Source organism: Salvelinus fontinalis, chromosome 10 (genome assembly GCF_029448725.1).
Source record: "Salvelinus fontinalis isolate EN_2023a chromosome 10, ASM2944872v1, whole genome shotgun sequence".
Lineage (NCBI taxonomy): Eukaryota > Metazoa > Chordata > Actinopteri > Salmoniformes > Salmonidae > Salvelinus > Salvelinus fontinalis.
In genome coordinates, this window is record NC_074674.1 from 22,129,561 (window position 1) to 22,157,256 (window position 27,696).

The 27,696-nt window shown below is 41.6% G+C and overlaps 1 protein-coding gene across 3 annotated transcripts; it reads left to right on the forward strand.

Moving 5' to 3' along the window:
- The first annotated feature begins 1,307 nt into the window (after positions 1–1,307).
- Positions 1,308–27,696, forward strand: LOC129863831 (TNF receptor-associated factor 2-like). Of its 3 annotated transcripts, XM_055936128.1 has the most exons (14): positions 1,308–1,487; positions 5,050–5,240; positions 5,486–5,577; positions 13,048–13,258; positions 14,501–14,579; positions 16,710–16,808; positions 17,070–17,231; positions 17,380–17,454; positions 17,669–17,743; positions 18,861–18,947; positions 19,628–20,107; positions 23,522–23,699; positions 23,886–24,034; positions 24,268–27,696. In XM_055936128.1, exons 4-14 carry the CDS (start codon positions 13,071–13,073, stop codon positions 24,484–24,486), a joined length of 1,791 nt encoding a protein of 596 aa, XP_055792103.1. In that variant the 5' UTR covers positions 1,308–1,487; positions 5,050–5,240; positions 5,486–5,577; positions 13,048–13,070; the 3' UTR covers positions 24,487–27,696. The 3 variants fall into 3 exon arrangements, with proteins under 3 accessions (XP_055792103.1, XP_055792101.1, XP_055792102.1); XM_055936126.1 differs by lacking the exons at positions 1,308–1,487; positions 5,050–5,240; positions 5,486–5,577 and adding an exon at positions 10,837–11,064; XM_055936127.1 differs by lacking the exons at positions 1,308–1,487; positions 5,050–5,240; positions 5,486–5,577 and adding an exon at positions 11,071–11,256.

Here is a 27,696-nt window from a genome sequence, read left to right on the forward strand (position 1 = left end):
AAATGGGCACACCCCAGGGATGTAGAAACATTGCTTTAGCGCAGGGGTGTCAAAGTCATTCCACCGAGGGCAGAAACACTGCTGTGCTTTTCTTTTTTCCTTTCAATTAAGACCTAGGGGACTTAGTGACCTTGATTGATTAATTAAGTGGAGTGAAAAAACACGCAGACACTCGGCCCTTCATGGAATGACTTTGACACGTGCTGTAGTCAATTACTTTCTCATTTGTTGTAATACCATAAATGTGTGAGTTGTTTTTACTAATAAGAAACACACATTTTTGTTTGTCCTTTTTTTGTGACCTGCTCGCAACCCTGCAGAAGCTTGGCCCGGTGTTGTGTCGACGAGCCTTGACGTTGCCCTATAAACAACACACATAACCATGCTGCAGGGGACGTGACTGGCTGTCCCCATGAGAGCTGCTTGTTCTTTTGACTTCAGTAGACCTAGTGGAAACAATATTTTACTTAAATGTCATTCAAAGTGGATGTCAATGAGAGTAAGGACACAGCCAAGTCAACTTGTTTTGAGTTATTCTCCTGAAGTTATCTGTCTACATTGTTTTTGTACCAAGCACTTGATATATGGTTTGCCACTGTGCTTATGTGTGTAAATATTGTCCCCTTTTTCAGATTTAAAGCTGTGGAACAGCTTTCCCCAATGCAAACTCTAAGTGACAGTGAAACTAAGTTTGAAGGAAGAAGTAAACCCCAGTCCAAACAGGTGTGTTTGTACTGCATATTGGGCCATCCACACATTTTCAATTGGTCTCCACAATGTTAAAATGTTTGCTCAGAATTAGCATGGTAGCTTAGTAGCGACTTGCAAAACTAGCATTGTGTTTTCAACCCTATCCCAGGTTGAGGTACTGCTTACAAATTTGAGCTCACAATAGTCTTTTTGTAAATGGTATCCTGATCAGGTTTAACCAACAACCCTAATGATATTTTGGGGGATGCATATATTTGACATGACCTAGTTGCACATGCACCTCAATATCGATAGGTTGGGTCATTTGTAAAGTTAGGTTTTGGGGTGTAAAGAAAGTCATATACATTTTGATTGAAAAAAATGCACATTTGTCCACATTTTCATGTATTGTCTTATTGCAGATATTCAAGACAAATTCCCAGTACCACAACATATTCAAATAAATCAGTAAGGATTAGTTACTGAAACAAAGTGGAGTAGTCAATTAAATGAAAATAAAACGTTAATCAATGAATAAATCATGCCGTTTCACACACAAAAGACATAGGGTGAATATTTTTTCCAGTTTCATCTTTAAACGAAACTGAGTTCTTATTTCACTTGATTAGCCACAAGGTGTTGTTGTGTCTGCAGAATAGATTTTGCTCGACGTCCTCTGCTCTGTCTCTTCTCAGGTTATACCTGTGCACTGCAGATTGACATGCTGTATCAGGGCTAAATGTTTCTTTGATAGCTGGATCTGTTTTCAATCCAAGGTCTTCGGCAGAGATACTAAGGTACGGTATAACAATGGAATACTATACAGTCATTTAGGGATGTCAATCGGTTAGCCGACGAAAAGAAATTTGACCAGTCATGCTTATCGGTCTATAGGTTAGTTTGCATATTTTTGTGGAATTAAATTGCCGCGTGTGTATTTTCGTTAGTTCGCCATGTATCTTATCACACACACACACACACACACACCATGCAGAGCCTTTCAGCAGAATAATATCGGCTGTCGGACAGCGATAGATGCGCAGCGGTAGTGCAGCGGTCTAAGGCACTAGATTGCTAGAGGCGTCACTACAGACCATGGATATTTCCCAGGCTGTGCCACAACCGTCAGTGATCGGTAGTCCCAGTGTTCTTAATTAGTAACAATATTGTTCTTTCATTGTAATTTGTCATGTGACATCTGTTTTTTCCAGCACTTATTTGCATCCCTCCTGTCCCGAGATACAACATAAAATTAAACTTGATTTGTCACATGCGCCGAATACAAGTGTAGACCTTACGGTGAAATGCTTACTTACAAGCCCTTAACCAACAGTGCAGTTCAAGAAGAGTTAAGAAAATATTGACCAAATAAAATATTGACCAAATTTTTAAATAACATAATAAAATAACAATAATGAGGCTATATAGAGGGGGTACCGAGTCAGTGTGCGGAGGTACAGGTTAGAGGTAATTTGTAGGTAGGGGTGAAGTGACTATGCATAGATAATAAACAGTGAGTAGCAGCAGTGTACAAAACAAATGGGGGGGGGGGGGGGGGTCAATGTAATAGTCCAGTGGCCATTTGATTAATTGCTTAGCAGTCTTATGACTTGGGGGTGGAAGCTGTTAAGGAGCCTTTTGGTCCTAGACTTGGCGCTCCGGTACTGCTTGCCGTGCGGTAGCAGAGAAAACAGTCTATGACTTGGGTGACTGGAGTCTCTGACAATTTTATGGGCTTTTCTCTGACACCGCCTATTATATAGGTCCTGGATTGCAGGAAGCTTAGCCCCAGTGATGTACTGGTCCATACGCACTGCTCTCTGTAGTGCCTTACGGTCAGATGCCGAGCAGTTGCCATACCAGGCGGTGATGCAACCGGTCAGGATGCTCTCAATGGTGCAGCTGTAGAACTTTTTGAGGATCTGGGAACCCATGCCAAATCTTTTCAGTCTTCTGAGGGGAAAAAGGGTTTTGTCGTGCCCTCTTCATGACTGTCGTGGTGTGTTTGGACCATGATAGATCGTTGGGGATGTGGACACAAAGGAACTTGAAACTCTCGACCCACTCCACTACAGCCCCGTTGATGTTGATGGGGGCCTGTTTGGCCCGCCTTTTCCTGTAGTCCACGATCAGCTCCTTTGTCTTGCTCACATTTAGGGAGAGGTTGTTGTCATGGCACCACACTGCCAGTTCTCTGACCTCCTCCCTATAGGCTGTCTCATCGTTGTCGGTGATCAAGCCTACCACGGTTGTGTCGTCAGCAAACGTAATGATGGTGTTGGAGTCGTGTTTGGCCACGCAGTCGTGGGTCAAAAAAGAGTACAGGAGGGGACTAAGTACACACCCCTGAGGGGCCCTAGTCTTGAGGATCAGCGTGGCAGATGTGTTGTTGTCTACCCTTACCACCTGGGGGCGGCCCGTCATGAAGTCCAGGATCCAGTTGCAGAGGGAGGTGTTTAGTCCCAGGGTCCTTAGCTTAGCGATGAGCTTCGTGGGCACTATGGTGTTGAACACTGACCAGTAGTCAATGAACAGCATTCTCACATAGGTGTTCCATTTGTCCAGGTGGGAAAGGGCAGTGTGGAGTCCGATTGAGATTGCGTCCTCTGTGGATCTGTTGGGGCGGTATGCGAATTGGAGAGGGTCTATGGTATCTGGGAGGATACTGTTGATGTGAGCCATGACCAGCCTTTTAAAGCGCTTCATGGCTACCGACGTGAGTGCTACGGGGCGGTAATCATTTAGGCAGGTTCCATTCGCTTCCTTGGGCACAGGGACTATGGTGGTCTGCTTGAAACATGTAGGTATTACAGACTCAGTCAGGGAGAGGCTGAAAATGTCAGTGAAGACACTTGCCGGTTGGTCCGCGCATGCTTTGAGTACACTTTCTGGTAATCCACCTGGCTCCACGGCTTTGTGAATGTTATCAGCTATCTGAGCAGCTAACCGATTGCTGCAGCTGTACATAGTCCATCTGTAAATAGCCCACCCAATCTACCTACCTCATCCCCATACTGTTTTTATTGACTTTTCTGCTCTTTTGCACACCAATATCTCTACTTGCACATCATCATCTGCTCATTTATCACTCCAGTGTTAATCTGCTAAATTGTAATTCTTCGCTACTATGGTCTATTTGTTGCCTACCTCCTCATGCCTTTTGCACACTGTCACGCCCTGACCATAGAGAGCCTTTTTATTCTCTATGTTGGTTAGGTCGGGGTGTGACTAGGGTGGGTAATCTAGGTTGTTTTATTTCTATGTTGGCCTGGTATGGCTCTCAATCAGAGGCAGCTGTTTATCGTTGTCTCTGATTGGGGATCATATTTAGGCAGCCATTTCCCCACTGTGTTTTGTGGGATCTTGTTTATGTGTAGTTGCCTGTGAGCACTCCATAGCTTCACGTGTCGTTTGCTCTTTATTGTTTTTTTGCGTTTTACTAATAAAAAAATGTGGAACCCATATCACGCTGCGCCTTGGTCCGAATGTTATTTCGGCGATCGTGACACACACACTGTATATAGACTTTCTGACTTTCTGTGTTATTGGCTTATTGGCTTGTTTATTGTTTATTCCATGTTATTCCATGTGTAACTTTGTGTTGTTGTCTGTGTCACACTGCTATGCCTTATCTTGGGCAGGTCGCAGTTGTAAATGAGAACTTGTTCTCAACTAGCCTACCTGGTTAAATAAAGGTGAAAAAAAAAGCTAAGTTGGAATCAGAAGTAGTATTGACTCATGAGTTGGACTGCCAGGTGCAATCAGATGCTTCAGTTACTTAAGCTTCTTTGCCCAAACACAGTTGTAGCCAAATCTTACTGTTTCAGGCTCACTTTTTCTTGTAGCCTGTAGACCTAAGAGTTCAACTGTATTTAAACAGACACTATTTACTTTTTACATGTTGATACAGTCATGACTTTATGGCTTGTTTAAACAAATCAATAACGTCTATTGGAAAATATAAAGTATTGATTGGTTGTAGGCGGATTGTCTTCGTACAACCATCAATGAGAGAGACCTGTATGTAATTTCACCTGTTCACTGCATGTGCTTATTGGAGGGCTGACTATAACACAGAGGGGGTTAAGTAAGCCATATGCACGTGAAGTGTAATCTTGCCTGAGACCTAAAGACTCCTGTTCGCCTCTCAAGACAATGCCTTGGCTTTAGCTCAGTGGGCTAACATGGTCTCAGTGCGCACAAGCGAGCCGGATTAGATACCCATTAACAAGGCCACATCTGATAAAGTTAGTAGTTAGGCATATTGAATTGAAAGGAGATGAGAAGCGACGCTATTAATGTTTACATGCTTAGCAGCCTGTAGTGTTCACAGAGAGCATTCTGTGTTTGTTTGTGCAGCGTTTCCCAGCATCCCAGGCACATTCCTGGGCGAGGTGAAGAACAGAGAGATGGCGGTGCATGCGGACATCCACCTCCAGACCCCCAACCAAAAGCACGGAGCCGCTCACCAGAATTGTATGATGCCCCTACGTATGAGCGCGGCGCAATGGAATCAGACTCTTTTGATAATGATCCATTCTCTGGGCCAGGTACCTATCATTTTCCAGAGGGAATGGAAGCTGAAGAGTGGAACAGAATGTAAATAAACATTAGTAGAAGGTTAAGATCTTAAAGATGCAGTTCTGCAAGTGTCAATAAAGATTTGTTTAGCTTTGTCTTTTTGGGATTTTACTCCATTCTGGAGAAAAAAAAGAAACCCTTCACAGGTGCAAATGCTTAGTAAATCCGTCCATCTGTGTTGCTGACCTGTGCACTAATCCTGTCTCATCTGTAGGGCCGTCCAAGCCTGCCCAGGGGGGTTGAATTCAAAGTGAAATCGCTACAGCCGACATCATTGAACACCCTTCTACTTGTCTTTTTGCTCCTGTGAGTAACCTCTCATTATGGGTGATAAGGTGGTGTCGAAGTCACCTGACAAGTAATTTTGCTAATCATTTCACTTGTCGCTGGGCATGTCGAAACAAGCCAAGTGAACTGGCCGTTTTGTCCCGGCCTGGGTGTTAACTTGGTTGTAGGATTGTGTGTTTGTGTCATGTTCAACAATGGGAGTTGAATTGTAAATACTTGTTACTTATTGAAAGCCAAAGGGTTCCTGGGGATTCCAGCCCTCATATGGGTGTGTGACGTTTTTGTGTTGTCTTTGCAGAGTAAGTGTCCTTGTCTTGTCCTCGTGTTACATGGACTTCAAAATTGTGGTTCTTGAGAAGCAGTTGACCTCGTTGGGTTCCGTAGGGGACTATGCATGCACCAAGTAAGAGCTGCCACTAGAGCTTTGTCTGAGATACAGTGCAGCAATGGGAATTAGTTAACATATTAACAATTGCAATGCAATAAGAATCCAGCCATATTAGCCCTGCTATACAGTAGATGGCGTTATAATGCATGATACATCTGGAATTTGTCTTCACAAACAGTTGGAAAACCCAAAGAAGGACTTGGTCAGTCAAGAATCTCTGTCATTCTTTATCATGTTATGAATATGCGTAATACGTAGGTTTTGATGTAATTTTTCCAAACATTGCCCATAGAAAATTGTAAAAATCCACGTGTTAAAAATCCATACAATTTAAATGTTAATTGCTTTCAGTGTTAAATTTAAGCGCTATTTTACAATACTTAATACGTAAATGTATCCTAATGACGGGATAAAGTAAAATGGACCTTTGCATTTTTCATCTTTCATTTGCATCATGCCATGGGAATGAGCTGAAACTGAATTCACCTGGATTCAGACATGATGGCTAATTCGGAGCATATTTTGTTTCAGAAACGTTGTGCATCACAGATCACAGGCCGACTTCAATGCAGAAATCTATTAGTTGTCGACAAACCTTTTCCAGCTAGAAAAGGTTGGTCGTCTTGCCAACAAAAGACTGTCAACATCTGCTCACTGTTTGCTACTCCTAAAAGTAGTTTCATCCACTTCATTAAAGATCACTCTTTGGGTGTAGCTAATAGTTACTAATCTAGCTTGTCCTGTTTTACCTAGCTGTGCCATGTTTGGGTGGGTGTGTACAGCGCCTTCAGAAAGTATTCATACCCCTTGCCTTATTCCACATTTTATTGTGTTACAGCCTAAATTCAAAATGGATTAAATATTTTTTTTAATCTACACACAATACCCCATAATGACAAAGTGAAAACATGTTTTTAGACATTTTTGCAATTTTATTGAAAATGAAATACAGAAATATAATTTACATAAGTATTCACACCCCTGAGCCAATACATGTTAGAATAACCTTTGGTAGTGAATACACCTGTGAGTGTTTCTGGGTAAGTCTGCAAGAGCGTTGCACACCTGGATTGTACAACATTATTCTTTGAAAATTCGTCAAGCTCTGTCAAGTTGTTAGTTTATCATTGCTAGACAGCCATTTTTAAGTCTTGCCATAGATTTTCAAGACGATTTAAGTAAAAACTGTAACTAGGCCACTCAGGAACATTCAATGTTGTCTTGGTAAGCAACTCCAGTGTATATTCGGCCTTGTGTTTCAGGTTATTGTCTTGCTGAAAGGTGAATTTGTCCTCCCGGGTGGCGCAGTGGTCTAGGGAACTGCATCGCAGTGCTAGCTGCGCCACCAGAGTCTCTGGGTTCACGCCCAGGCTCCGTCGCAGCCGGCCGCAACCGGGAGGTCCGTGGGGCGACGCACAATTGGCATAGCGTCGTCCGGGTTAAGGGAGGGTTTGGCCGGTTGGGATATCCTTGTCTCAGTATGTAAATGTAATAAAAAATGTATGCACTCTACTGTAAGTCGCTCTGGATAAGAGCGTCTGCTAAATGACAAAAAAAAAAAAAATGTAAATGAATTTGTCTCCCAGTGTCTGTTGGGAAGAACCAGGTTTTCCTATAGGATTTTGCCTGTGCTTAGCTCTATTCTATGTATTTCTATCCTTATAAAGCTCCCTAGTCCTTGCCGATGACAAGCATACGTATAACATGATGCAGCCACCACTATGCTTGAAAATATGAAGTGGTACTCAGTGATGTGTTTTGTTGGATTTGCCCCAAACATAATGCTTTGTATTCAGGACATAAAGTGAATTTCTTTGCCACATTTGTTGCAGTTTTACTTCAGTGTTGTATTGCAAACAGGATGCATGTTTTGGAATATTTGTATTCTCTACAGGCTTCCTTCTTTTCATTCTGTTATTTGAGCCTTCAACGTTTTCTCCCCTTATCAGTACTGCCACATGCAATCGTGTTCCCTGAACTCAGCCCCTCCCAAGCTTCTTTATGGAACCCCTCATGTCTCTTTTGTAACTAATGTTCCTATACTTCTGAGTATAATAATGTTCAAAGTTTCACCCAGAATCCAACTCTTCTATCACAGGCATTAAATGCTAACTATTTTTAAAGTCACCATTGGCCTCATGGTGAAATCCCTGAGTGGTTTCCTTCCTCTCTGGCAACTGAGTTAGGAAGGATGCTTATCTTTGTAGTGACTGGGTGTATTGATACAACATACAAAGTGCACTTAATAACAACACCATCCTGCATTGACCCATCTACCAATAGGTTCCATTCTTTGTGAAGCATTGGAAAACCTCCCTGGTCTTTGTGGTTGAATCTGTTTGAAATTCACTGCTCGATTTACGGACCTTACAGATAATTGTATGTGTGGGTTACAGAGATGATGTAGTCATTAAAAGAAATGATGTTAAACACTATTATTGCACACAGTGAGTCCATGCAACTTATTACATGACTTGTTAAGGATATTTTTACTCCTGAATTTAAGGCTTGCCATACCGAAGGCATTGAATACTTGACTCAAGACATTTCAGCTTTTAATTTTTAACTAATTTGTAATAATTTTTTTAAAAAAATCCGCTTTTACATTATGTGGTAGTGTGTAGGTCAGTGACACAATCTCAATTTAATAGATTTTAAATTCAGGCTGTAACATAACAAAATGTAGAAAGTCAAGGGGTGTGAACACTATCGGAAGGCACCTGAACAAGGCAGTTAACCCACTGTTCCTAGGGCGTCATTGAAAATAAGAATTTGTTCTTAATTAACTAACTTGCCTAGTTAAATAAAGGTAAAATAAATAAAAAATGGTCACCTCGCCACTCTCCATGAAACTGCTCAAATATGCCATGCAGTCAGCTCTGTCACTGAGCTAACAACTTTTCATTAAGTGGGACAATAGCTCTGCTTTCACAATAACATATATTTTTTGTGACCATTCTCCATTTGGGTACATAATGGGTGAATAGTATAATGATCTTGTTCGGGATTGTCAAGAGTCCATTGTGGGAGTGTTCTTCGCTCATCAGCCTCTAATGCATTCTATTGTTTACAGATTAAATGCATTTAACCTGTCTATAATCCAACGAAACCAGATTCAGTTAAATCTCAGGAAGCTACTTGAAGAGACCTGACTGAAGGACCGGTTGGTTGCGTTGCTGGACCGAAGCAGTTCCTTCTTAAAACGCGGGTGAAAACACTGCAGATTTGATCTGCAATCTGTTGCCAAATAACAGACGGACACTTTGGAAAAGAGACCATTTCTTAATTGTGCAATAGCAGTATCTTCCTTCTCTCTCTACTCAGGACAAAAGCCATTATTTTGTATCTGATTGCGTGCCAGAGTAATTGAGACATTTCAGCAAATGTAGCTAGCTTGGTCAGAATCCTAACATCAAACTCATGCGGCTAATAACTCAGACTTTCGCTTAAATCATGCCTGGAGGTCAATGGGAGATTTTCATTTAAATTGGCATTTTGTGTGCAGATTTGAAGTCAAGATGCAACCCTTAGTGAAGACAAGCCATAAGCTTTAGCCTATGTGTAGTACTGTATCTGAACATTTTCAATATTAATGGGATTTCTTCAGATATGAGTAGGTCCCAAGGACCCATCTATTTCAATGTTTTTCTAAAGACAAAATGTAATGCCTGCTGTTCATGTTCCCTTTTGTTACAGATGCTTTGCCAATACAATATTTATAGTTCTTGCTTCATTTTTCATCTCAAACTGTCATTCAACATGCCTAAATGCCACTAATAACTCGGTGAATAGCTTGCATTTTCAATAAGCACTTAAGGATTTAACATAATAGTGCAATGCCATGTGTCGAGGCGTAGCACCTCCGAACCAGCAGATGCTGCTAATTCTCATTTTCTTAATGTTTTTTGTTTGTTTTTGCTAGTGGTTTCTCTCATTACTCCTTTCCTAATTTCCTTTTTAAATCTTTGTCTGAGTGAAAGCCCAGAACTGACCTCTGTCCTGTCAGTGACCCTACTACTCCTCTTTCTACTGGAGTGGCACAGATGCATAGGGAGATGCGGTGCATGTCAATAGTGTTGGTGGCTCCCTCACCTTGTCCAACAATGGTCCCCTACTTTGAGTAGGATTTGCATTCAGGCAAAGCAGGGAAAGGGGGATACCTAGTCATTTGTACAACTGAATACATTCAACTGAAATGTCTTCCGCATTTAACACAACCCCTCTGAATCAGAGAGGTGCGGGGGCTGCCTTAATCGACATCCACGTCATCGGCGCCCGGGAACAGTGGGTTAACTGCTAATTAACCTTGAGTGCGGCCATTCAACCTTCCCACAGAGCAAACTACAGACTTGCTTCATATTGACTTAGTACTTTTTGACAGTGTCAAGTGAATGAAATATTTGCATCCTCTTTCAGTGTCCATATCTCTGAATACACTTACCAGGGAAACACCTCACACAACCCTGATACAGGTCACGTTTCACTTCTGAAGATAGTCCTGTTGATCTATTATTTTGAATGTTTTTCTTTTACCAGTTGCGGTGGCAGTTGCTAGGCTTACAATTTATAGCTACCTCAAATGCTGACTTGAGGAACTGTATCTCATGAGGTATGCTTATATAGTAACTATACTGGCATTTGGTATAAATAATAGTCAAGTGTTATAAATTGTATAACATATATAATTATGCAAATCTAAACTGTAGAATTGATCCGTATCTCTATATTTTTTTGTATGAATGTATTTTAATTTTAGTTTAGTATGAAACTTTTAGAAAAGGAATACCGTTAGGAATGCTCCCCCCTATACAGGCTCACGTTTGGTCTGGCTGTCAAGTCAATCCTAATGATTTATATGTAGCCTACACATCATTGGTCAACCCATGTTCAGGCTGCACATGACGTAACACCCACACAGCACAGTGCAATGGCGAAGTTGGACAATAACAGCCCTAGCTAGCTTCTCGGTACCATATGTATTATGTCGTTAACATTAAAGAAAACTGAATCATTCTTCTGCAGAGTCACATGCAACATTTGTACATTTAATGCTCGCGGGGCTGCGACGAGAAGGAGCATTCTACTACCCCTGCAAGCGATGAGGGTTTAAAACGCTGGTAAATGTCATGTAATTGCCCGTCGTCCATTTTCAATACGAAACCTTTTCGACATCGAACTGGTTTGTGCACCTGCTTTTTAAAGGGGCGTGGCGGCAGACGTGTTGGGTACCACTTCCAGCTAAAGATGCTGATAGCTATAGCAACGACAACAGGAGAAAGCGGAGGGCGACAACAATGGATTTACGTTTTGTAAGCATCATTCGGATTGTCTGACTACGCCGAGCATTTCGTTTGTGGTGACATGACGATCAACTGTTCCCGACACGAATGTAGCTCGAGCGACATGGCGCTATGACTGCTGACTCGAAATGTAAACAAAGGGAGACGGGCCTTATGCTATCTCTCTCTATAGGCCTGGCTAGCTGCATTGAAGTTGTCGTTGATAGTGTCAATGACTGTCTTTATGCACGGTGTACTAGTACAAGCATACCATGTGATGGATCGTGTGTCAGTTGTACCGTAACGTTTCATATGGGTGTTAAAATTATTTTTTCTAGTACAACAATGACAAGCTTTTTGGAATGTCAAAGGATTAGACTAGATGCCATACCTTGCAGTTATTTGGCTATAGTGCCACCATTTAAACAAGCAATATTGGCTCACTTTTGTAACCTATCAGCTTTACAAAATTGTCTCTCTCTGATATGACAAGTAGAGTTATATTAGTGGGTCGTTCCACGAAGAGAGTTCATTTTGCATCCCTTTGATATTTTAAGTAGAACTTGTGCACAATTATATAATTTTAAAAGCATGTTATATTAAATGAAGTGCCATTTAATATAGACCTCATGGAGAATTCAATACAATCTCAGCATTTTGACATGTCCCTCCATGCACCCTCTGTACCTTCTAGGAAGATTTGAACCCCAACTCCCAAGTTTTCACCATCATCGTAAAGCCCTGGTTATTTTGTTGCTTTGAGTCATTTCTGAAGAGTATTATTTATCATGTGATTAGTGATTAATTTACTCCTGTCTCATTTTAAGGTTAACCCAGTTACGTGAACTGCTCGCTATAATATGGTAGAACTATTCCTTTTTAAATAGTTTTTTCAAAAAACATTGAACATCTAATAGTCAAATCATAGTGTAAACCCACTAAATTTCCCCAAGAACAGGCAAACAAAATAATTACCCACACCGTAAAGACAGGAAGCAAACCAAAATGTGGTGCAAAACAGAGAAGATCAGATAAAGGATTGTTTTTCAAGAAATCAAATAGGGCACTCCAACTAAAGCTGTTAACCCTCTACATCTCTCAAGATCACTGAGCCAGCCACTCTTAAATATCACCTGGGCCAGCACAGGTGGAACACCTTCCAACTAACGAGATGACAAGCTAGCACACTGACTAACGAGGTGACGCCTATCAGTGCAGCTAACGAGCTAACGTCCAACCTCGAAATATACATGGAAAACCCAATTCCTGTAGCAGTGGAAAGCTGAGCGGGTCAAGCATAACACATCAACCCTGTTACCTATAGATAGGCTAGAAATGTTTTAACAATCTTTTGTGAAGCTTGCATTCTATTTCCCCTCCCTGTTGCACACAACATGCTTCTGTTCCCCCTGTCACAAGGGGATTTATGTCTTATTTAGATTAATTTGTCAAACCTGTTAGTCAACCCTGTTATTTTATTACTATAGTATTTTTTTCTTTAACCCCTTGATGGGAAAATTTGTTTTTTTACAAAAAAAGGTTACGCTTCTCAAAAGGCACTAAATTGGTGGAATGACCCTAGTGTCATATCAAAAAAAATCAGTATGTAGCGTACCTTCTGCACATTTATCTTTATTAACCAGTATTATAGTTTGATTTCAAAAAGAGACTCATAAGAAGATGGCAAATGGAGACCTTTCGCACACTGATCATTCTAGCTTTATCATGTCATCAACACATAGAAAAACCTGCCTTGTCATGTCAATACCTCATAGTAGTGTTTTCATATTTATTTGGACTCTGTGACGTTGTTGTTGCCAGGTCTGAGGCGTACTGAGTGAATCATGGCCACGCAAGAACCATCCCCTCCATCGTCCATGGAGAGCAACAAACCCGGCTTCCCCAAGAAGATCCTGGCCAATAAGCTGGAGGATAAGCACCTGTGTAACTGCTGTCACAACCTGTTGCGGAGGCCCTTCCAAGCCCAGTGTGGACACCGCTTCTGTTCCTACTGCTTCAATATGACTGTCAGGTAGGAGTTCAAAGAGTGTATCTCAATTGTATACAATCGTCTTTATTGTCTCCTTTCCCTGTAATGTGTATGTGCTGGTCTGGTAACTTTAGACTATTGAAATGTCCCCCAAGGTATGATGCTTGATGAATACACTGATTGTACAAAACATTAAGGACACCTGTTCTTTCCATGACATAGACTGAACAGGTGAATCCTATGATGCCTTATTGATGTCACTTGTTAAATTCACTTTAATCAGTGTAGATGAAGGGGAGGAGATGGGTTAAATAAGGATTTTTAGGCCTTGAGACATGGATTGTGTATGTGTGCCATTCAGAAGATGAATGGGCAAGACAACATATTTAAGTGCCTTTGAACGGGGTATGGTAGTAGGTGCCAGGTGCACCGGTTTGTGTCAAGAACTGCAACGCTGCTGAGTTTTTCACTCTTTCACTCTTTAATAAGGGTCCACTACCCAAAGGACATCCAGCCAGTGGTGTAAAGTAGTTAAGTAAAAATACTTTAAAGTACTACTTAAGTATTTTTTAGGGTATCTGTACTTTAGTATTTATATTTTGGACAACTTTTACTTCACTACATTCCTAAAGAAAATTATGTACTTTTTACTTCATACATTTTCCCTGACACCCAAAAGTACTAGTTACATTTTGAATGCTTAGCAGGACAGGAAAATGGTCCAATTCACACACTTATCAAGAGAAGTGCTTCGTTTGTTAATGATGTTGGAGTGTGCCCCTGGCTATCCGTACATTTAAAAAATATGTAATGGTGAAATCTGGTTTGCTTAATATAAGGAATTTGAAATAATTTTTACTTTTTACTTTTAATCCTTAAGTATATTTTAGCAATTCAATTTACTTTTGATACTTAAGTATATGTAAAACCAAATACTTTTAGACTTTTACTCAAGTAGTATTTTACTGGGTGAGTCATTTTCTATTAACGTATCTTTACTTTTACTCAAGTATGACAATTGGGTACTTTTTTCACCACTGCATCCAGCCAACTTGACACAATTGTGGAAAGCATTGGAGTCAACATGGCCCTGTGGAATGCTTTCGACACCTTGTAGAATCCATGCCCCGGCGAATTGAGGATGTTCTGAGGGCAAAAGAGGGGGGCGGGGTGCAACTCAATGTAAGGAGTGTTTTGTACACTCAGTGTATATTACACATTTGACAATATGACACACTGTACTGTTCTTTTGTACTGTTTGTTGACAACATATTCCCATTGCAGAGATGGACCTCAGAAATGCAATGCTTGTATCAAAGAGGACATTTTTGAAGAGCCCACATCAATTCTAAAACAAGGCTGTGTAAGTGTCTACAATGTTGGTCTTTGTGAACATATAGGCACACTTGCTCTTGAATACATACAGTGCATTAGGAAAGTATTCAGGCCCCTTGGCTTTTTCCACATTTTGTTACGTTACAACCATATTGTAAAATGGATGTAAAAAAAATAATAATCCTAGTCAATCCACACACCCGATAATTGAAAAAGTGAAAACAGGTTTTTAGAATTGTTTACCAATGTATTAAAAATAAAAAACAGAAATACATTATTTCCATAAGTATTCAGACCCTTTGCTATGAGACTTGAAATTGAGCTCAGATGCATCCTGTTTCCATCGATCATCCTTGAGATGTTTCTACAACTTGATTGGAGTCCACCTGAGGTAAATTCGATTGATTGGACATGATTTGGAAAGACACACACATGTCTATATAAGGTCCCACAGTTGACAGTACATGTCAGAGCAAAAACCAAGCCATGAGGTCGAAGAAATTGTCTGTAGAGCTCCGAGACAGGATTGTGTCAAGGAAAAGAGCACAGTGGCCTCCATCATTCTTAAATGGAAGAAGTTTGGAACCACCAAGACTCTTCCTAGAGCTGGCCACCCAGCCAAACTAAGAAATCGGGGGAGAAGGGCCTCAGGAAGGTGACCAAGAACCCGATGGTTACTCTGACAGAGCTCTAGTTCCGCTGTAGAGAAGGGGTGACCTTCCAGAAGGACAACCATTTCTGCAGCGCTCCACCAATCAGGCCTTTATGATAGAGTGGTCAGACGGAAGCCACTCCTCAGTAAAAGGCACATGACAGCCCGCTTGGAGTTTGCCAGAAGGCACCTAAAGACTCGCAGACCATGAGATACAAGATTGTCTCGTCTGATGAAACAGATTGAACTCTTTGGCCTGAATGCCAAGCATCACGTCTGGAGGAAACCTGGCACCATCCCTACGGTGAAGCATAGTGGTGGCAGCATCATGCTGTGGGGATTTTTTTCAGCGGCAGGCACTGAGAGACTAGACAGGATTGAGGGAAAGATGAACGGAGCAAAGTATCGAGAGATCCTTGATGAAAACCTGCTCCAGAGAGCTCAGGACCTTAGACTGGGACAAAGGTTCACCTTCCAACAGGACAATGACCCTAAGCACACAGCCAAGACAACACAGGAGTGGCTTCGGGATAAGTCTCAGTATGTACTTTAGTGGCCCAGCCAGAGCCCGGACTTGAACCTGATCAGCCATCTCTGGAGAGACCTTAAAATAGCTGTGCAGCAACACTCTCCACCCTACCTGACAGAGCTTGAGAGGATCTGCAGAGAAGAATGGGAGAAACTCCCCAAATACAGGTGTGCCAAGCTTGTAGCGTCATACCCAAGAAGACTCGAGGCTGTAATCGCTGCCAAAAGGTGCTTCAACAAAGTACTGAGTAAAGGGTCTGAATACTTATGTAAATGTAATATTTCAGTAAAAACATTTTTTAGAATTGTGCAAAAATGTCTTACAGTTTTTGCTTTGTCATTATGGGGTATTGTTTGTTGACTGATGAGGGGGAAAAACGATTTAATACATTTTAGAATACGGCTATAACGTAACAAAATGTGGGGGGGAAATCAAGGGGTTTTCAAATGCACTGTATTTAAAAGATGTCAATCTCTAGGAGCTTCTTCTTCAGTCTTTTATTCCAGTGTCAGTTCATCCTCCCAAAGAAAAACGTGAGATCTAAATGTATCCTTTAAATACTGGTGATGTCATTCAACTTTTGAATCGGACCTTGTTTACACTGGTTTTATAAAAGCCCTGTCATTCAGAAGTAATGTCTAGCTGGTGTTATCCGTGTGTACAGTAGCTTCTCCTTGTGTTGTATAATGCAAAGGTAGTGCCAGTGCGTCCACGTTATTTGGAGCGTGTGCACTTATCTCTCGCACGCACGCACGCACGCACGCACGCACGCACGCACGCACGCACGCACACACACACACACACACACACACACACGCTCACACACACACACACACACACACACACACACGCTCACACACACACACACACACACACACACACACACACCTCACAATCATAAATGATGCGTTTGGAAAACAGGACAGATTAACTGTAACAGCAAAAGCCTCCATTTTTGTTTGCTCTCACTTCCGCAGGCTTTTCCTGACAACGCAGCTCGAAGAGAGGTCGAAAACCTCTCTGCTGTCTGTCTCAACGAAGGTTGCACTTGGAAAGGCAATATTAAAGAATACGAGGTTAGTTGCCTGTTTTTTCGACTGATTATCAACCTTTTCATCATTCAAACGATGCGTTTAGACAGAGGCATTATTGAAAATAAGGAGCACCACCAATGTGCCAGAAATGCTTGTAAGCAATGCATCTCAGTACTGTAGTGTATGTCTGGGTTTTGCTTTGCTCTTTTGTCATGATCAGTTTGACCGAAGATCCTTTGTTACACTGTTATGAACGTATACTAAAGCCAAGTGAATCCTAACTTTATTTTCGGTCTCTTACAGTTGAGCCACGAAGAGAAGTGTGAGTACATGATCATCCCCTGCCCTTCCTGTAAAGAGCGGATCCGCTTCAACGAACAGGAACGCCACAACGAGCGAGAGTGCCCTGAGAGAACCCTCAACTGCAAGTACTGCAAGGAACCATTTCATTTCAAAAACATCAAGGTGAGAAATAATGCAGGCTCTGAGAGAACGCCCATCCGTCTGTTGGTTGTTAAATCTCTCAAATGGCTGGTTTATGATCTCGTCAAGATTGCAAGGAGTAGTAGCATCAATTTGTGTAAGAAGCTATACAAAAACATGTCCTTTTTAGGCCCACGACGAGATCTGCCCCAAGTACCCCATGATCTGTGAAGGCTGTGCCAAGAAGAAAATCCCCAGGGAGAAGGTGAGTTCTTAAATCGTCAACACACACAATATAGCCGATTTTATGTTGTCATTGGGAACTTGTGACTGAATGCATTTGGAAAAGGCATGACAGAAAAGGAAGCACAGTATTGAGAGAAAAAGAATCCACACTATTTTAAGAAGGATGATGTTTGAAATGGCTGTAGAACTTGTCAAATCATTGTCTTTTTTTCTTCTTTGGCTTTTTCCCCAAGTATGTGGACCACATTAAGTTCTGCAGCAAATTCAGAACACCATGCAGATTCCATGTTGTTGGGTGTGATATGTCAGTAAGTAGCTTTCTTTTCTTTTCAGAGCTATGGTTTTACCAATCCTAATGAAACAAACAAGGTTGTTACTGTGTAATTACCATTTGACCATGTTATTTCTTAGTTAATACCTGGTTAAAGTGCTACTGTTATACAAATTCAAAAAGGCACTCGCACATCTGAGCAGTCTTATTTGCAGGTGCATGGCAACAATTGAACAAGATGAAGGAAAAAGGAAACCGCACACTGCTCTTGATAGTATCACCGATATTTAATAAGCTTTACGTATCGGCCACACGGCCTTCGTCAGAGCTTTTGGGATTTTTTGAAAGTTGCACCCTTATGTAGACCTGGCCCCACCCACATCCTTTCTACATATCGAAGGGGGTTGGAGGCAAAGGAAAAAACAAATAAGTGCTACCAAATATAACAATATGCATTTCATAAATATTACAAAAGTGTATAAATAAGGCGTATTGAACACTTCTGTATAATCTCAATGAGGACTTAGCAAGTTTTCATTAGTCATTGGGTACATCATATGAAAAACGTCAGAATAATCTACAAGAGACACACATTTCATGTTCCAATTCACAGCATAACATACATAGGCATTTCATCATTAAGTCCTTTTGGAAATAATGTCTGGAGGGTGAAAATCCCAAAACATTCTCTTTTACTCAGAGTATTATTAATATCACCTCCCCTGTCTGATATCTTAACTTTCACTGTGCCACAAAATCTAAAGGTGGAAATGTCATGCTTCAGGTCATTGAAATGTACAGCGACTGGATAATCCCTGTTGTTTCTCCTGATTGAACTTTTATGTTCACTAATTCTCTGTTTGAGAGAGCGGGTGGTTTTACCGACATAACAGAGCCCACATGGACATTTAATAATGTAAATAACATGGGTGGTGGAACGCGTAATAATGTCATTTTACGGATGTGGGTGGGGCCAGGTCTACATAAGGGTGCAATTTTCAAAAAATCCCAAAAGCTCTGACGAAGGCCGTATGGCCGATACGTAAAGCTTATTAAATATCGGTGATATTATCAAGAGCAGTGTGCAGTTTCCTTTTTCCTTCATAAAGTGCTACTGTTAAAACCAGCTGTCCTCTCCCCCGCTCTCTGTGCAGGTGGAGAAGGAGAGGATCCACGACCACGAGAGGGCCTGCGCATACGAGCATCTCAACCTGCTGCTACACTACATTATGGGCATGAAGGTGAGGGTGAGCATGGATGTAGTGGAGCGGAAATGCTGTTGATACACCTTTTTATTTGGTGAATAGCAGTGTACTCACCTATTACGCAAAATTATGGTTGGTGGCATTAGCATTTACTTAGCAGTTACGTTAGCGTTAGCATTTAGATTAGCTTTAGCATTTACTTGCCTCGTCAAATCAAAGTTTATTGGTCGCATGCACAGTTTAGCAGATGTTATAGCGGGTGCAGCAGAATGTTTGTTACAAGCTCCTAACAATGCAGTAAAATGTCAATGAAGTAGACAAATAATTAAAATAAAAAATTGTAAATCAAGAAACATCGGAAAACAACTCGAATTAACATGAAATAGTAACAGTATGCCAACAGTAACAGTTATCCAAATGCAATCTATACGTATGTACACCAGATGTGTTCACCCAAGATATACTAAAAATGGTATGTACGCAGTAGATATATTTGAGTGAACTATGTCGAGAATACAGTATATAAATAAATATCTGGTGCGTATAAACAGTGTAACTAAAATGCAATGTACAGTAGTACAAGTATTAGAATGAGCTTTGTCGAGAATACAGTATTTAAATACACAGTATCTTCTGTCTCCTAGTCTACGATCAGCTCCTTTTGTTTTGTTGAGGGAGTGGTTATTTTCTCTGTGTTTACTTATGTATCCCTGAAGGTGAGCATGGAGGGCCTGCAGCCCCAGGGACTGGAGCTAGCCGGACACAAGCTCCTGGACCTCCACCGTTCCCTCAGGGAGCTGGAGATCCGTGTCTCCCAGCTCAGCACCACCTCGATCGGGCCTCCCGTGCAGGGGGCCACCTCCTCCTCTTCCTCCTCCTTAGGTCTCCCCGGGCCTCCTACCCCGGCTCTTCCTCTGCCTCCACCTCCCGCCCCAGTCCCAACCCTGACCGTGTCCACCTCCTTCACCCCCCTGCCTAGCTCGGTGGGGGCGGCCCTGGAGCTGCAGCTCCACAGTGAGAAGACCAAGGTGGCGGAGCTGGGACGCAGGTGCACTGACCTGGAGGTGAAGGTGGGGACGTTTGAGAACGTGGTGTGTGTGTTGAACCGAGAGGTAGAACGCTTCACCACCACCATGGAGGCAGGTAACAGACAGCATCGCCTGGACCAGGATAAGATTGAGGCCCTGAGCAACAAGGTAGGAATGAGGACCCTGAAGCAGAAATTCAATTGTAATTTGCTTTATAGAATCCCTTTCCAACATTTAAAGACGTCCTCCAGCGATTTGTTTTACTTTTATTGTAGGAAGCGATTTCCCAAGTATAAATACAGTAAAGTACACACACTAAAGGGTAAAAAAATTGCAAACTTCAAACAGTAGGGCATTCAAGGAGTTGGTCTGATAGGAATCCGTGATGTCATCAGCCTTCTCCTTACTTGATGAACCAAAGAGGAGAAATAAAGAGCATAACAGGCCCCACCCCCTAACTGGTCCTATGTCATGACTTACATGTACAATTGAAGTCAGAAGTTTACATACACCTTAGCCAAATACATTTAAACTCAGTTTTTCACAATTTCTAATATTTAATCCTAGTAAAAATTCCCTGTTTTAGGTCAGTTAGGATCACCACTTTATTTTAAGACTGTGAAATGTCAGAATAATAGTAGAGAGAATGATTTATTTCAGCTTTTAATTATTTCAGCACATTCCCAGTGGGTCAGAAGTTTATATACACTCAATTAGTATTTGTTAGCATTGCCTTTAAATTGTTTAACTTGGGTCAAACGTTTCGGGTAGCCTTCCACAAGCTTCCCACAATAAGTTGGGTAAATTTTGGCCCATTCCTCCTGACAGAGCTGGTGTAACTGAGTCGGGTTTGTAGGCCTCCTTGCTCGCACACGCTTTTTCAGTTCTGCCCACAAATTTTCTATAGGATTGAGGTCAGGGGTTTGTGATGGCCACTCCAATACCTTGACTTTGTTGTCCTTAAGCTATTTTGCCACAACTTTGGAAGTATGCTTGGGGTCATTGTCCATTTGGAAGACTCATTTGCGATCAAGCTTTAACTTCCTGACTGATGTTGCTTCAATATATCCACATAATTTTCCTTCCTCATAATGCCATGTATTTTGTGAAGTGCACCAGTCCCTCCTGCAGCAAAGCACCCCCACAACATGATGCTGCCACCCCCGTGCTTCACGGTTGGGATGGTGTTCTTCGGCTTGCAAGGCTCCCCCTTTTTCCTCCAAACATAACGATGGTCATTATGGCCAAACAGTTCTTTTTTTGTTTCATCAGACCAGAGGACATTTCTCCAAAAAGTACGATCTTTGTCCCCATGTGCAGTTGCAAACCGTAGTCTTGCTTTTTTTATGGCGGTTTTGGAGCAGTGGCTTCTTCCTTGCTGAGCGGCCTTTCAGGTTATGTCGATATAGGACTCGTTTTACTGTGGATATAGATAATTTTCTACCTGTTTCCTCCAGCATCTTCACAAGCTCCTTTGTTGTTGTTCTGGGATTGATTTTCACTTTTCGTACCAAAGTACGTTAATCTCTAGGAGACAGAACGCGTCTCCTTCCTGAGCGGTATGACGGCTGTGTGGTCCCATGGTGTTTATACTTGCATACTATTGTTTGTACAGATGAACGTGGTACCCTTCAGGCGTTTGGAAATTGCTCCCAATGATGAACCAGACTTGTGGAGGTCTACAATGTTTTTTCTGAGGTCTTGGCAGATTTCTTTTGATTTTTCCATGATGTCAAGCAAAGAGGCACTGAGTTTGAAGGTAGGCCTTGAAATACATCCACAGATAAACCTCCAATTGACTCAAATTATGTCAATTAGCTTATCAGAAGCTTCTAAAGCCATGACATCATTTTCTGGAATTTTCCAAGCTGTTTAAAGGCACAGTCAACTTAGTGTATGTAAACTTCTGACCCACTGGAATTGTGATACAGTGAATTATAAGTGAAATAATCTGTCTGTGAACAATTGTTGGAAAAATTACTTGTGTCATGCACAGAGTAGATGTCCTAACCGACTTGCCAAACTATAGTTTGTTAACAAGAAATTTGTGGAGTGGTTGAAAAACTAATTTTAATGACTCCGACCTAAGTGTATGTAAACTTCCGACTTCAACTGTACCTGGACCACCTATTGAGATGTGCCTTTTTGTTAAGTAAATCAGGTGTTAAATATGGTGAAAAGGGGACTGGAGTGCCACTTTAAATTCATTGGCATGACTTACTTAAGAAATAATACAAGAGATGCCAAGTATTATTACATTTTTATCATGGCTGTGATATGGGCATAGCCTCGAGGCGAAGCCGAGGGGCGTACACAACCACAGCCTTGATAAAAATGTCATAACACATGGCCTTGAGTGTATTATTGCTTTTATACAATGGGTTACCAGCATTAACAATCTAGATTATTTCCCAAACCATACATTTTTCAACAAAACGTGATGCCACATTCACTAACACTGGTTGTCAAGTGACATTTTAGACGGTCTCTGGTTGTTAGTTCTATTCGTATTGACTGCCATGTAAAGCAAAACTCCCCAGGCGCTGGTTGATAGATCTAGATCCTTGGTTTCTAGGGATGCTGTCCATGGTTCTGAAAACAGTGCACATCTGGTCTATCCATAGGGAAATTGAATGCCAGTTTGAAACATTTTATGGGGGCGCTGTCCATGGATCTGAATACAGAGCTGAAACATTGTAGCAAAGACATTGATAAGGCAGATCCGAAAAACATTGTTTTTCGGATGGTCACAGCATCGACAGCTTTATTTCTGATGCTGAATTGCACATTTCCACGTGGAGCAGAGCTCATTGCCCTAGTTTCTCATACATGCAGGCACAACGATTCTCTCTGTCTCTTTCCATTGGATTTTTGTGGTTCCTGGTTTCTTCATTTTTGTCTTCTTTTATTGCGAATGAGTCTGGCTTCAGTTTGCGATTTCCTTCATTGCCTTTTCGGCCAAAGTGCAACTGCAAATCAAACCACACCTTATTCAGTAGGTGGCGTAGAAACGCCGGAGAATATCTCGTGTTTTGAAACGGTTGCCAGATCGATGTTTATTCCCTTGTCTGATAGCCATTCCAGAAAGCACTTCACTGCCCAGTTGGTCTGTCTTGATGTAGCTGGCTTCTTAATTTTCTCTTTTTCTATGTCGTCTATAGCTGTGCTAACGTTACTGATTTCTGCATGTCTAATGTTAACGCTGGGCTCAGGTTGCTGGTCCACTTGCTCTTCTTCTTGTTTAATTTCTTTTAAAATCCTCCTCCTCTTCTTGTTGGCACCATTCATTAAACATTAGTAGATAAAACAAATCAAAAGTCGCTTTAAAATCATCCATGACGAATTACAGGTGCTAAGACTAGTGGTAGTGGGGTTGCTAGGTAACGATGTAAACGATGCCACTTAATATGAATGTGGCCATGTGTATGTTGTCTCATATATCATGGGCGGGAGAGGCTCTAACAATGGGAATTCCAAACCACGCGTTGTATAATGGGGTATAAAGCTGGAGATTCAGAGTTTGTTTTGAATTCATAGAAGCTAGCACATTGGTGTGTGTGTGCGCGCGTGCGTGTGTCTCAGGTGCGGCAGCTGGAGAGGACGGTGGGGCTGAAGGACCTGACGGTAGCGGAGATGGAGGGCAGGCTGAGAGAGATGTCGGCCACCACATTCGACGGCGTCTTCGTCTGGAGGATCTCTGACTTCACCAAGAAGAGACAGGACGCCATTGCTGGCCGAGCCCCCGCCATGTTCTCACCAGGTATCTCCCAGAACCAGTGCTATAGACCACCTTAAGTGAGACCAGAGCTATTCCAGTCCGAGTCAAGACTGGAGCCAGAACAAACTGAGTCAAATTCGAGACTACATTGGTCCGTAGAAGTGCAAGTCATAAGGACAGCACAAAACGTAGTCTATTGTGTTTCCGATCCCAATTTTCCTCTTTCAGCCTTCTACACCAGTAAATACGGCTATAAGATGTGTCTGCGGATCTACCTGAATGGGGACGGGACAGGGCGTGGCAGTCACCTGTCTCTTTTCTTTGTGGTGATGAGAGGACTGAGTGATGCTCTGCTGAAATGGCCCTTCAACCAGAAGGCAAGGACCGGTGGACTCGTTTATAAAATGCACAGATTTGATCATATTTTTTTACATACTGAAATTCACGTCAGTCTTGTAATTTATAAATCTTCAAATTGGTTTGAAAATGTACAATTAATGTAGATTTTGCATGAAGATTTGTGATGTATTAATCAGAAATGCTTATGTGGAATTCACACTTTTTGTCTCTCGCTCGCTCGCTCTCTCTTTCTTTCTCTACCTCTCACCAGGTGACTCTGATGCTGCTGGACCAGAGTAGCAGGGAGCACATCATCGACGCCTTCCGGCCTGACATCACTTCCTCCTCCTTCCAGAGGCCTGTGAGCGAGATGAACATCGCCAGCGGCTGCCCGCTGTTCTGCCCGCTCTCAAAGCTTGACGCCAAGAACTCCTACATCCGCGACGACATAATCTTCATCAAGGCCATTGTGGATCTCACAGGCCTTTAGATGCACCCTTTGAAGTAGAAGTGCGAGGCAACTAAGCAGCATTGTGGCAATTCAGGCTCCGTTTTGGCTGCTGTTGGTCACCATTTCGGCTCCATTTGGGATCCATTCTGGCCTATTTCAGTCCCCTCCAGTAGTAGGGAGACTGACATGCTTGCTACTGTGTGCTGCATGCGGCTCCAGTTTGCCCAGCTCAGGAGGCCCTTGCACTGTTGTACAAGGCGGTCCTTTGCAGAGTAATTCTGTTGTAGCTCTACATATTGGTTCCTCATGGTGCTTGAACCCCACTTTAGCTCTGTATTATTTGAATCCCTGGAAAAGGCAACTGAACAAACAAGTAACTCCAGAATATAGTCCCAATATTGAGTAGGACAGAACCTGTGGTATTGAAATAGGGATATGTGGCAGTTGGAGGGCATCTTTTTCTCTCTTTGTTTTTCATAAGACCTTGGAGTGAGTGAATTGTAGCCTTTAGAGGATAGTAAAAAGAGGGATATGAACCTTTTCCCTGTCTGTATAGAACTGACCCACTGCTTATCGTAGAAGTAGAGCTTGGCTTGGTGTAGCAGGGTATTAACATTTTTTTCTTGTTTCCGATCTCAACGCGAGTGATTTTGATTGTGGATATCGTGAGCTTCTCAATGCCATTGTTGAGTACATTTGCATAGACAAACGTGGAGTTATGTTATGAATAAGAATATGGGCATTTGTTTGCCTTTTTTGCGCAAATTGCATGCCTGCTATCTTTTATTGGCCTGTTCATGTTGAAGTGCTCTCTCTCCTTTCATTGAGTTGCTGGAGGGCTCTTCCTTGTTAGTTGTTACACTTGTTAGTGAGTTAAACCACCTGTGATGGTGGACATTGCCTGCATGTCTTGTATCCAGGCATATATTTTTTACATATACTTAGTGTTGCGTTTCTTGTTTCTCTAGGGGTCGAGGGTTACGGGATTGGTGGTTCGGTACATCTGTGGAAGATACAGTGGAGTTATCAGGGTGTTATAAGGCAGCTTGCCAATCAAAGCCTGAGGCATACGACAAGTGTATTTCTGTCACTGGTAAATACACCAACCTGGAAGAGCTTTCCCCCCAGGATATGCTCCGTACAGTAGCTCACATCTCAACACATAGTACTGTGCCCCACCACAGATGGAGGTTAATACAGGTTCAATGAACTGAAGGAATGGTGTGTTCCTTGTTTTCTGTCCATATTACAGTACGGTACATTTGTATGTAGTTTTGCTGCTCTCTCAGCTTTGTTTCCGGTGTAAAACAAATGTGTGGCGATCGATGCGAATTTTAGCATAGACAGTTGAGCGTTAGTTGAAGAGGTTAAAGTGGAAGGATAATGAGGGATGTAGCCTCGAAGTGAAAACAAGTGAATGTGATGGTATAATTTTCCATTGGACCATAGTGGTTGAAAATCATTAATTGATGTTTGATGTAACTCTACATAAATCCCATTAACCTGTGGGTGACAGTGAAATCCTCTTAGCCTAGGTGGTGTTATTATTCATGAAGCCCCACAAATGACGCTGACCAAAATGCTAAATCAGAGGAAATCCTTTAGATCTGAATGTATCTGTAGGTTCTATGCATGTCCACCAGGGGGTGCTGATTTACCTCAATAGTCTTCCCCCTCTGGACTTGCGTCAGGGTTTTCACAGGCCTGTTTTGAAACCAGTCTTGACCTGTGTTGAAACCTCTCTGTGCATGGGAGGGTTCAATTCATATTCAGTATCGCAGTTCGTTATTGTCTTACCTCGTAGACCAATGGCGAACGCATTGATTTGCATTCGTTTGGAGGAGTATAAATAAAGATAGCGTTATTATTATGTCATATCTCTCACTGCTTCTGTATAACACAAGCAGATGCCTATATATATTCATAAGAATTTATACATATAATATCATAATGTTGAGCAATTCAATATATTGATGTTACTATACACATATTGTTATTAATAAACATAGTATTGTTGAATATATTATTAATGATATCTATATATCTACTTTTTGTTTTTATGAGATGGTTTAAGACAGGTCTGGAATCCCCCTTAAAGTAACATATATTGGTTGAATTGCCATATTATGGTGCAACAACAAAAGCTCTGCCACATAATACCAACCATGTCACCCTATTCTTCTGGGTTAACTAGGCGGGGAAAAAAACACAATATTTACATTCCTCAAAATGACCCTTTAAAGGTTCTTGCAGTAATTCTGTGTAATTTAACTCTGTTTCTCAATCTTTTATATGCCACTGGGACCAGAAAACAATGGACCCTCTTGTACCAAGAACTGACAAGCTGCTATGGTCCTTGAAAGCACTTCTGGCTACGTTGTTGTCAGCTAACAATCTGAGGGACCAGTCAGCAGCATCCCAGAGACCAGTGCCGGTCCTCGGACCAGAGGTTGAGGACCACTGATATAATTTTCCTCTGAGAAAGGGTGCTTTGGTTGTTAAATGGGTAGTATTTGGCCTCAGTCAGTGAATACGGTGTTGTTTGGTCCTCTGATGGTTATAGACAGGGTTTGGTTCTGCGGGAGTAGATTCTGACCATGTTCATTATAGGAATAATCGTTTCTGCAGCTTTTTAGCTTCAAACAGGGGAAGTTGATCAGTAAGTATAGTGCACATAACGATCAGTCCTTTACATAAATACTTATTCTTGTGCTGTGCCAAAATGCTATATTACCTCCATATTATTACAAACGTTGTATTGTAAGTTGTACTTGTATTCTATGCTCAAATATGGTGCCAAATATGCTTGGAGAATAATGTGTATTTAAGGTTTATGGTTTGTATTCTTGTTTCATTCCAGTATAATGCATGGGTCACTTTTGGAACCAGATAGATTGATGGAGACGTCAATTTAGTATGTTAAGCAAAATATCTCCTTACAGTACAATCATATATCTTTCTATAGGTGTCTGAATGTTAAGCCTTAATGCATTGGTCCTCTCCACTGTTTCTGTGAGAGGAAAACAGTTCGGCAGTTCCCTTTTAACAGTTGTTGATGCAGCTGAATTGAATTAACTTTAATTGTGCACTATGTATTATTTAAAGGTATCCACAGGGTACAACTTTGTTCTGTGATTGGTAAACTGTGAAGTCAGATCTATATACATTCTAATGTGTTCATTGATGTTCTCTATATACGCTATAAAGGCTCTTACAGAACATGCAGTATGCAATAAATTTGTCTTTGGA

Coding starts and splice junctions, on each gene's coding strand:
- LOC129863831 (XM_055936128.1), top strand. CDS start 13,071: ATGGCCACGCAAGAACCATCCCCTCCATCGTCCATGGAGAGCAACAAA. Junction 17,232..17,379: donor TTCATTTCAAAAACATCAAG/GTGAGAAATAAT, acceptor TGTCCTTTTTAG/GCCCACGACGAGATCTGCCC. Junction 17,744..18,860: donor TTGTTGGGTGTGATATGTCA/GTAAGTAGCTTT, acceptor CTCTCTGTGCAG/GTGGAGAAGGAGAGGATCCA.